Source organism: Clupea harengus, chromosome 18 (assembly GCF_900700415.2).
Source record: "Clupea harengus chromosome 18, Ch_v2.0.2, whole genome shotgun sequence".
Taxonomy (NCBI): domain Eukaryota; kingdom Metazoa; phylum Chordata; class Actinopteri; order Clupeiformes; family Clupeidae; genus Clupea; species Clupea harengus.
In genome coordinates, this window is record NC_045169.1 from 20,118,915 (window position 1) to 20,130,579 (window position 11,665).

The 11,665-nt window shown below is 44.3% G+C and overlaps 1 protein-coding gene across 14 annotated transcripts in view; it reads right to left on the reverse strand.

Annotated features, from left to right (window-relative positions):
* Window positions 1-1,241: 1,241 nt before the first annotated feature.
* The window catches only part of LOC105903071 (adhesion G protein-coupled receptor L3-like), a 268,604-nt gene continuing 258,180 nt past the window's right edge, over window positions 1,242-11,665 (reverse strand). For 5 of the 14 annotated variants that reach the window (XM_031584694.2, XM_031584696.2, XM_031584693.2 and 2 more), the window contains 3 exons: window positions 6,753-6,884; window positions 5,877-5,894; window positions 1,242-4,239 (listed from right to left, as the gene is read on the reverse strand). In XM_031584694.2, coding sequence (XP_031440554.1) covers window positions 3,275-4,239; window positions 5,877-5,894; window positions 6,753-6,884 — 1,115 coding nt within the window. In that variant the 3' untranslated portion in view covers window positions 1,242-3,274. Of the gene's footprint in view, window positions 4,240-5,842; window positions 5,895-6,752; window positions 6,885-11,665 lie in introns of all 14 variants that reach the window. The other 9 variants (XM_031584702.2, XM_031584698.2, XM_031584703.2 and 6 more) reach the window with 5 other exon arrangements.

Sequence of the window (11,665 nt, forward strand, 5' to 3'; positions counted from 1 at the left end):
GCACTGAGCTTTAGGGAACTCCACAACATCCTTTAGTATGACTCATTGTGGACGTGTCCATACTGAAGATGGTGAGAAAGGTAAGACCTAAGCCAGGATAGCCTTTGATACTAACATGGTGTTCAAGTGTCTGTAGTAAAATATGATGATCTATAGCGTTGAAGGCGGTGTGGAGGTCTAGAGGAACCATTATCAGTGCCAGTGTTGTCACATCAGAAGAAGTGTATTCCACAGGTGTATTAAGGCTGTTTTCGCCTGGTTGAGTGTTTAGTATGATTGTGTCTGTAGTAAAATATGATAATCTATAGTGTTGAAAGCGGTGCTGAGGTCTAGAGGAACCATTATCAGTGCTCTATAGTGTTGAAGGCGGTGCGGAGGTCTAGAGGAACCATTACAAGTGCCAGGTGTGTCCCCTGATCCAAGACAGCTCAAAACACTTCTGCCCAGGGATGGGGGTTCATGTCACGAGAACAAACAAACATGGAAACACATATAAATAAACTCTACTAGCTCTACTTAGTACTAAATCTACTTTGCTGTGGTGGAAAATGATGTGAAGGTAAGCAGCAACAATTAACTAACACTATCATCTTAGGTCAGCAGTAATTAACAAACACTATTATCTTATTTTTTCCACTCCACTCATCTATTTAGAAAACCTCAAGACCAAACTGTTCTGTTCCCACTTACCCCTTAAGATACGATTCAGTCAAAAGAACCTCTTAAATAACGTACATCCTGTGTTTATCCTAGTCTCCATCGCCTGACTCTCAAAGCCATCGTTCGCCATCAGTTGACGTCATCAGCTAGTGTAGAGTCTTTATAAGCCTAACCAGACACTATTCATTCTGCTGAATGCAAACCCTCCTATTATCCTCAAGTGGCTGACTTGTTGGTGATTATAATAGAACAAAATAACTGTACAGGTCAAGAACATCGTCCCACATCTAATGTCTCATTCTTGTTTTTGTGTGTATGTGTGAGTGTGTGTGTGTGTGTGTGTAGGTGTGTATGTGGCAAGCACACCCAATATATTTGCAATGCTATAATAAAACTGCTGTCAGATTGAGAAGTCTACACTTGTGTCTACAAAAGTAAAAACTGCTGGAATGAAATGGTGACAAAATAGTGTCTGGCAAACTAGAGCACCTACCTCACCTTACCCTGTGTAAAAATGGTGTCGACTAGCATTCAGCTACTCACTCAGCACACAGCATCACAAACATTTTCCCCAGCAGAAGAACAGGAAAAAAACTCATTGTCCATTTATTAGCTCTTTATCCGTATCAATTGAAATGTAGCCACAAACATCTGTAAAGACAGCATCATCTACAGAGTGTATAAGCATTGGCATCTAACCATTGAACTCGAGCCGGCTATCCCCCCCCCCCCCCCCCATCACAGTACACAACCTGATTGTAAGCTTAAGGTAATGGAGTAATGCACTTAATGCTCAACTGGTAACAAGGTGCACAGACAACAGAGGCCCTTAGCGATGGCTATGTGGTAAATCTTAATCGGTAATTTATTTGTTGGCAAACAAGTTTCACCGTTACAACAAATATTAGTTATGAGGTCAATCAACCTGAAAACCAACAGGAGAACAGAAATGAATAAATAAAATCAAAGATAGTTTAAAAAAAAAGAAAAGGAAAAAAAAAGAAGGAAAAAAAAAATCACCACTGCTGTTCTGCATCTTCCTGAAAATTAAACATATTGCAATTCAATTTTTCTTTTTCTTTTTTTGTTTATTTTCTTAACAAATAAATAAATACCTTTTCCCTACTGGGAAGAGAAAAGCGAGACATGTCCAGCCAGTCGTCTCATTTCAGGCATTTAAGACGTGAAACTTTGCCTTCTGTGTTATTTCATCGGCGCTAATCTCGGCGCTAACCAGTGTAGTAGATCACCTTGATCACCACCAGCTTCTCTGAATCGCATTAAATCACTTTCATCAAATCTGGTCTTCAAACTTTTAACCCCATTGGATCTTATTTTTAAAAAAATCATTTCATCATTTAACAGTAAGCTAAAACCACATCCCTTTCTCAATCGAACAAGTTTTATCTACACACAGGAAAATAAATCAAATGAAAAACAAATCAACGGTAAAGCAGTTTGCAAAATGATTGAAACAATCAGTGATTATAATACTGAAAATGATAATCGCTAAATAAGCTACGAGTTTGTTTCCAAGGTGTTTCGGTTTCTGTTGCTTAAGTCATTGCTAGTAAACTGTGAAAGGTAGAATCGAAAGGGGGGGTATCAAAAGAAAAAAAAAGTGAAAGAAAGGAACAATGCTCATAGTGCTTACCTACAAGACCATCACAACAGAAAGGGACAAAAATTAGCATCTTTTCACAACATTTACAGGGACAAAGATCTCTGGTGGACCAAAAAAGCATACTATGTGCAATGCTAATTTCTGTACATTTACATAGAAATATCTTATAATTCTCTGGTATTAGTTTTTTTTCCCTCTTTTAATAATTGTTATTAATACAGCAAAAAAGAAAAAAAACAACAAAAAATATGCTCTACAGCATATGTTGATAAAGATGTCCACTGCGAAATTGTTCAAAGTTTGTGTGTTTTTTTGTTTTGTTTTTTTGTCATTTTTGCTTGATTTGCACGGACACTGCAGCAAAATGTGCTGTGTTTCACCAGATAGGAAGAAAAGAAACGTTTTTTTTTAAAAAGCAAATATGGTTACAGAAGGATAATAAAATAGTCTTTTTGACATGTTTGTTTGCTTGTTTGTTTGTTTGTTTGATTTGATTGTTGTTGTTGTTTACTCTACACACTCGGCAAGTTGCGTAAATGTTTTCAGATGGTTTGCAATTCTTTTGGGACGTTCAGTTACAAGATGCTGTTTGAACTTCCGACCTGGTCAGGTACAGTTTTTTGCAAGAACGAAGAGGAGACAAGTTAGTCCAATCAAACTTTTTGTTTCCTCCCTAGTAAAATGCACATCGATGAGTTATTTCGTCACCGTCAGAACAGAAATTTCGCCGTGACTTTTTTCTCATGTGGCGTCCGTGTTTTTTTGTGTGTGTATGTTTTTGTCGTTGTTGCTGTTATACCTGAAACGTACACAAAAATAGGGAGAAAAAAAAAAAGAAGAAAAACAGACCGAAGAGATCATCTACGACAGCCGACGACTGACCATGAAGAAGTAGAAGAGTTGGAGCCGAGGTGGGTAAAAAGGTAAGGGACGCTGAGGGTCAGGGGGCATCAGGTGGGTTTGGGCATATTTTTGTCAGATGATCACCTCCTATAGGCTGGTGACTAGGTGGGAAGCCTCCGGGGGCGGGTCCTCCGGGGAGGTATCCTCCTTATTGGGCGACACGATGAACCCATCACTGCTGCCCCGCCCCAGCTGGTAGTAAGAGCTGAGCTGGTGCAGGTGGTTCCGGGAGCCGAGGTTGGGCATGCTCTTGTAGTAGACGTCGTCGATCCCCTCGCCACCACCGCAGCCCTTCCCGGGCGTGTCATTCAGCGGCACCTTCACCGTCTCGCCGTCGGGCAGCTCGGGCATGCTGGTGTACAGCGAGTCCCTCTGAGGTGACGGGGTGTCGGTCTGCGTCGGCTCCCCTCCCAACAGCGGGAAGAAGCTCTCGCTATTTTCCTGGGGCAGCCGGCGGCCGGAGCAGGAGCCGGAGGCGGACGAGAAAGGGTGCGGGTGGTGGTGGTGTTGGTGATGGAGCTGCTGCTGCTGCTGCTGCTGGAGATGGAGGTGGTGCAGGGTGTGGTTGTCGGTGGGCGTGACGCGGGGCGGCAGCAGGGGCGCGTGCGACTCCTCCCGGATCAGCTCCAGGCCGCCGGTGCCGTCGTCGTGGTTGTATGCCGCCGAGTCGCCCACGTCCAGGCTGCCGCCCAGCCCCAGGCCGCCCAGGCCGCCCAGGCCGCCCAACCCCAGCGTGTCCTTGCCCCCGTTGCTGACGTTGTTCACCAGCTTGTTCATGATGTTGCGGCCGTGCTCCGACCCGGAGCCAGGCCGCTCGTGGGTGTGGGTGTGGTTGTGGTTGTTCAGGTAGGTGGGGATGTAGTTGGACGTGAGCTCCTTGAGGATCTTCTTCTCCAGGGTGGTCTCCTTGTGGCCGCCGTAGCCGCGGTCGATGATCTGCACGCAGTCGCTCATGTACTCCGCGCTGGCTAGGCTGTAGCTGTTGCCGTGGTTACCATTCAGCGGTAGAGTATCCATAACACTTGTATCCCGGGCATTGTTCAGGAGACCCTCTGTGGAATGACAAGAGAAGATGGAGAGGCAGGGAGGGAAGGAGGGAGGGAGGGAGGAGAGGAGGGGGACACAGAAGAAGAGTTTATCTCTGAGACAGATCAGAGGGATGCACTTGTGTCTGCCAGCTAATTAAAATTGGCTTAACGAGACCCTCATTAGTAACAATTAAGCCAACAATGCATCAAAAAAGGCACTCTCTCTTTCTCTCCTCTCTTGAGGGTTTCTGTTTTACAGCTGTATGTCGCCTGTTAGGACAAAATACAGCAATTTTCCTCAAATGTGAGGTTGCTGCTACAAATTTGCCTCGGCACACTTACCTGTGCAACACACATAATGAGTGTGAGCTCAAGAAGGTCAAAGAGCATGCAGTGCAATGCAATACAAAAAAAACACTCAAAACTAAAAAAAACCTAAAAAGAAACATGAGAATGAATATAGAACGCCCAATTAACAATGCAATGTATGTCATGCACATGAAATAGACAACATGAACAAGTTCATATGCACGCTATATATGAACCCAACTGCATGCAGAAGAGAAGCCGCAATACTGACACATGCAACTGGCATATACACACACACACACACACACACACACGCACACATACATAACAACACCAATGTTTCAGCTAAATGTGCATACCAAGGTAAAGGAACTGAAGGCCCCAGTCATGTTAGCCCCTATTTATTTGTACAAGTGTTTGGAGCAAATTAAAGTTGAATTTGGCAGTCCAGAATGGAGAAAATGGTCAATTGGAGTACTGTTTCACAAGGGGGTATACATATGTGTGCCAGAAAAATGACTGATATATTTGGGATAGTGACACTAACAAGGACAGACTTTCTGTTCTCGCTCATGCAGAGGAAGTGTGCCGATCAGAGCACCTACTTTCCTCACGCTCTCTGAAGCAGTGCAGACTCCAATGAGGGGGTGATGCATATTCCCTTGACAACATATGATCGTCCTCACCCATCAAAGGTTATTGTTGCGGCGAAGGCACAATTATTTTGGTATTATGCCGCAATACGGCCCAACAAATTGAATGTGCTTCATCAAGAACACCTCCACATTGCAATTATCCTTTGAAAATGTGATAGCACAAAGCTAAATGCCAACTTTGAATTCATTTGCAAAAGAAGGAGGACAGGCAATTTAGGAATTCTTCAGAAAAATAACGTGAAATTTCAAGGGCTTTCGGGATAGTACTTCTGCACAAAGTTAAATATAATCAAGGTCATTTGAACTGATTTTTTTCAATTGTCTTGAACCTTAAACCTTCCAATTTAGTTTCTTGAGATGTGACATTTCACAAAAAAAAGATTTTCTCGTTTCTCTCAAAAGGTTTAAATTTCTCATCTTTCCTTTTGAAAGTGACTGAATAAATGATAATGGTATTAAAACCCAACTGATGGAATTAAATGATTTGATGGCATTTACTAAACTGGACTGTAAGGGTTTTCAGATTAAAAATTTGGATATAGACCTCTAACTGTCATCTTTGAAAAAGGACTGTATGATTTCTGTTTTTTGTTTGTTTGTTTGTTTGTTTTTCCCCTTAGATTAGTATCAGCACAGAGTGAAAGAAAGCGGAGGTCATTTACATTTGGTAAGCAATGTTTAGTTTGACTCCCATACTTGTCTCTCTGTAGGGCTCTATAAGGCACAGCATGGGAAGAGAAGAGAAGAGAAGGACAAAAAGGGAAAAAAAAGAAAGAAAGAGAAAAAGAAGAAGAAGAAAAACACAGAGAGAGAGAGAGAGAGAGAAAGAGTGGTAAGCACACAGTGACAGGTTGCGGAACACATGTTCACAGATTAATGAGACGCCCGGAGACAGACTCCAGAGTGACCCTCCTGCGTTACCATGACTACGCTCTCTGTCCACACACATGTCGGTCACACATTTGGTTTCCTACTTGGCAAAAAAAAACAATAGTCACGCGACCGGCTAACGCTAACGATAACGCTAACGATAATCAAAACTGCATACACACACATGAGGAGGGCTACACATTCTGGGACAATTCTTCTGAGGAATTTACAAGACAAAGGAGGTCTGGCATATGCGACATCTGAAATAAGACGTAGACACTGACATGTAACAAAAACACGCAGGAGAAAGATGCTTTATTATGAACTCCAAGCAGCATAGAAGCCAATATTTGTACTGATAGTGTAATTGGCCTCCAAGTCCAGACATAAACATTCATAAATATGGTTTTCATTGATTGACACCAGGCAGCAAACACCACAAAGGATGAACTGGTATAGATGTTGATGTTGATGTCGTATGTGTTATGTCTTGACTTGTGGCCATAATGCAACTGAAGCAAGAGTGACAATGGAGGGCTGAAGAAATGGCTTTTTGTTTCGTTTTAACCAGCCAGTGCCTCAATCATTCAAGAACAATAAACAAACAAACAAAACCAACATAGAAAGCAAGCAAATGCCGACCAAGCGCCCCAATCTCAGGACATGACAGACACGGAGAAGCAGAAGAGAGTGCTTTCGCACCTTGTGCGTTGTACATGCTGACCGACGCGTTGTTGTTATAGATGGCCGACTCCCCAAGCAATGTGTTATAGGGATTGTTAGTGCCATGGGGCCGCAGCAGTGCATTAGTTATAAGATGGTTAGCCATGGCACCTGGAGGCAGCCACACACACACACACACACACACACACACACACACACACGCGCACACACACACACATACACACAGAGACAGACATAGAGACAGAGACAGAGAGAGAAGAACACACAAAGAAAATCATTCAGGCAGATGCAAGCTGCAGGAGGAGGACAGCAGTAAACATCGTCAGACATTTTCAGCAGCAACGTTCGCCATTAGTCAAGAGCAAGAAAAAAAGATAAGTAGATAGATAGACATATAGATAGACTAATAGACAGATAGATAGATAGACAGACAGCGAGGGAAAGAGAGAGAGAGAGAGAGAGAAAGATAGAGAGAAAGAGAGAGAGAGAGAGACATGTGCAGATGGAACATCTAGCTATGCAGGTGAGAGGAGAGCAAACAGCGAGGAGGATCAGGAACAGAAGCAAGCCTTGGCTCGGCCTGACACCGAACACATGCATGGCAAGGACGTGACGTGACACCACGCAGGGTTTCGGGGGTGGGGGTTGGGGGGGGAGGGTGTCCTGTCATGTAGCATCACGGCCCGCTGCCACAGCTCGTTCCGTCCTGGTGTTTCATGGTTCGACAGGCTGCTGGATGGGAAACGAGTCGTCGGCGCGGCCTTGTCCTATTGTTTACCTCTCCGCTTCAGTGTGCACGGTGCCACCGGCGGGTGCAGAGGCAAACCGACTTTGCCGTGGTTGCCAAGACGCGCAGGTGTCAATGCTAAGTATAAACAGAGTCGGGAGATAGTGCCTTCTGTTTACGCGCAAATGCTTGGGAGGTCGGGGCTGCAGACGAGAGGACAAAAACGTCTTCTGGGAATTGTGGCAGGTGAAATGAAGACGCAGGCTATACAGAGATGCTTTTAGAGCTATGATTCGTTGTTGTTTTATTGTTATTTTTTAGTAATTAAACCCAGAAAAAACAGGGAATGCCAAGGCTCGCTCTTGGCTTGAGTTTGTTTATTAGAATGTGTGTGTGAATGTTGTATGCTAGTGGGTGTGTGCAAAAATGAACGTGTTTTCTGTGTGCAAGTAAAATTTGCTTTATCCATCAAGGATGGTTAGATGGTTTTATGCTGGTCCACAAATTTGTCAGATTACTCTTTAAAAAGAAAAGGCGTGTTTTGTATCGGACAGAGGTGGCTTTTAGAAGAGTTTCAATAGACATCTAACAGATATTGTTATTTATCAATAACTGATTATTATTATTATAAGACTCAGAGTGGCTTCCACTGAGACATTTGGGCCAGTTGGTGTGGGAACTTTATGGCTGCACTCTGACTATTGTCTGTTTTTTACAAAAGAGGTTTGTGAGGCCTGTGGGGTTTGCCTCAACAAGGCAATGACACTGTGTGTGTGTGTGTGTGTGTTCCTGTGTGTGTATTTGTGTGTGTGTGTGTGTGTGTGTGTGTGTTTGTGTGTGTGTGCCTGTGTGTGTGTGTTTGTACGAGTGAGTCTCTGTGTGTGTGTGTGTGTGTGTGTGTGTGTGTGTGTGTGTGTACGCGCGCAAGTGTGTGAGAGAGAGAGAGAGAGATGTGTAAGTGAGAGAACAAAATGGGAAGCTCTGGTATCCGATATGTCCAATTTCCAGCCCTGCGTGCTACTTCCCGGTCCAGCCGAGCTGTCTAATGACCGCCACAGACACCCGCTCAGACCAGCAGAGGCTTCAGAGCCAGTCCTCCATGACCAAAACTACTCTCCTTGGCCCCCTAACACTAGAGAGAGTAGGCACTGAGCTGGGGTGTGAGAGAGGAGAGTGTGTGTGTGTGTGTGTGTGTGTGTGTGTGTGAGCTGGGGTGTGAGAGAGGAGAGGAGAGTGGAGAGTCAGGAAACATGAGGAGAGAGAGAGCAGAGGTGGGCGTGATGAGGTATAAAGCTTGAGCATCTCTCACTTAATGACTGTGAAGTAGCAATTAAGACTTTTGCTATTTGTGTATTAGGTATTACAGAGAAAACTGGCATGGCAATGTTTGTAATAAGTATTTTATCAGGGAATGAAACTACCATTTAATTTGTGTGTGTGTGTGTGTGTGTGTTTTTTTTTTTATTTCTCATGTAATTGCACCTGGAGAAGGAGGAGTTGAGAACCATTATGAACATCATGTGTAAAGCAAGATGCTTTAAATTAGGTGATCACTGTTTATTGCTTTGTGTGCGTGTGTGTGTGTGTGTGTGTGTGCGTGTGTAATGCCAGATGGAGTAAATATCTTTGGAAGACATCTTTCATCCAAGCTGGGGATGTGCAATTAGCATTAGCCACTGTACTGTCCTTCTCCTCTGCTCCAAATCTGTCAAATTTAAAGAGGAAAAAAAGAGACAGAAAAGCAGCTACCAGATGAACAAGAGCAAAGGTTTGGTCTCTCTCTCCCTCTCTCTCTCCCTCTCTCTCTCTCTCTCTCTCACTCTCTCTCTCTCACTCTCTCTCTCACTCTCTCTCTCACTCTCTCTCTCTCTCTCTATTTCTCTATTTCTCTCAAAAACACTACTCCTCATCTCTCTGTTCATCTGTATCCATCTCCTCGTGTTGTGAAGTCTTCCCACCTCTGTCACAAACGATTAGCCAAAGTGAGCAGAAGCACTCGGCACATGCAACTAGGGGCGCAGTTCACACACACGCCACTAGGAGCGCAGTTCACACGCCGCAGCAGTGGCCTGCTATACCGACCCGCTGCTTACAGTTAAGATATTCCTGTCATTCTTTGATCTGAGACAATGGCAGCTCAAAGACTACGCAGTTGTTCCTTGCCAACAAGGGTCTCTCAAGGAGGTGGAACTTAAAAAAATATATATTATATCATGACAAAATCCTTTAAAGTCATGAAGTGTTTCATTCTTGACGGGTATGATATTGTACATTTGCCAGTGTCGTGTTAACCCTCGTTTCCAAGACTAATATAATCCAGAAGCAGCTCCTAGCTGCAGTGAGTCCAAACGAGGGGCTTCGTTCCTGTTTAGCCGTCTTGCGTCATTGTTTACGCGTCTAATTTCATCAAGCAGACATCTGACACAGTGTTTTTGCACCGGATAGGATCTGAGTGTGTTCCTCCGTGATTAATTCAGCTCCAATAGCTAACCGATGTGCCTTGACCTACCCGAATTAAACACTCTCTTCCATAATTCCCAATAATTCTGTGTTTGATGTTGATATTAATATGGATGCATGTATTAATTACGGTATTGTCTTTTTTTCTCCTGCTCAGCTTTGCTCGTGGATAATCAGTATGTTATTTTTTCTCATGTTGTTGATTTTAGCCAACTAATTACACACCTCCGAAAATATCAGAGCCGCTTTTGAAATGTTAAACAGTTTCTTCTGAAAAACACCTAGAGTCTTCAGTTAACGCTGTCTGTTTGGGAGGAGGAGAAGAAAAAAAAAGAAAACTTGGCAGGCCTCCAAAGCTGGGATATGCTGATTTTGTTGTAATAATCGCGTATGCGGAGATAAATGAAACATGCTGCGCTATCGGATGCGGATGATTGTGGGATTTCTTTCCTTCAGGAGAGACGGGTGGGACTCTGATTTTGCTCCTGCTGCAGCCTTAGATGCCGCCGTCGGAGTTGAAAAGGGCAGAGGGGCTGGGGGCTGGGGGGCTGAGGACACCAGATTGAGTGCTTAGAAAATTCCACTAACTGGTTTTTGGAGGTTGTCTCCCTCTCGCCAAATGATGGGCTTTATGTGAACACGTTCATCTCCTGGGACTCCTAGTTCTTTAAGGACGCCGAGAAGAGGCATCAAAGGAACATAAGGGCACACTTCTATCAGCCTGCCTCTGGCACAGTTGATTACAAGGTTGAGAGTGTCCTCTTCAGAGTGTCCTCTTGCCCGCTTTTGTCCGGGATAAAAGACCCATCGGAAGTGTTCACTACGGCCACATTGAAGACAAACCAGAGGGGCCATCAGGGCCAAATCAGAGCCAGATCAGGGCCAGATGAGGGCCGGATCAGAGCCAGGTCAGGACTGGACCTCAGCCAGAGAATGAGTGGCTCTGGCCCCAATCAGGCCGTCAGCGCCAGCCGCTATCGGGCCGTCACATCTCCTCTCACTCTCATCACCCTTAATGTTCCCCATTCATTTTCTTCCTTTTTTTCCTTTTTCCCCCCTTTCTCTTAAATGTGACAGCTCTCGCTGAGCGGAGTGAAAGATGGGCTGTCGACGAGCGAACTCCAACTGGTAAGTCCCCTGCATTTATTTCTTCATTATTTATTTCTTTTCTTTTTTTTTGTGTAAAAAAAAAAAAAAAAACCTGTCGTACGTTTCGCCGGACGGCTTCGCTGAGTGCCTAATTATTGAGATCCCCGACACTTCCTTGGGCGCCGTGGCGTCAATCCGTCATTGTAACGGTGCATTAATGTCGGCCTTGAGCCCGGGCGCGGGGCAGATTTACAGAGTGGAGAGGATCTCGCCAACGGCTCAACCTGCCACTGACGAGCCTCTCGTGTCACCGCTACATGAATAGGAAACAGCGAGGGAGGGAAAGAGGTGTCACTACGGCCCTAAATGACACTGAAGAGCAGGCTAAGGTGCATCAGGGGTGGGGGAAAACACACACTAAAATCCATTCATTGTCCCTCAGAAGGAATTAGGCAAAAATACAGACACTGTATCGAAGGTTTTTCTCTCATTCGAGGTCTTTGTAAAGCCTTTTACTCCACAAATGCAATTCGGGATACTTGGTGTTGATAGCACTTTCTGGCTTTGAGAAATCAGTGTGGAATGTGAATAAGCCAATAGAGGGTCATGGTTTGGTATGGTGAGATTGAATGGTGGTCAGTTGTGAATGTTAGCA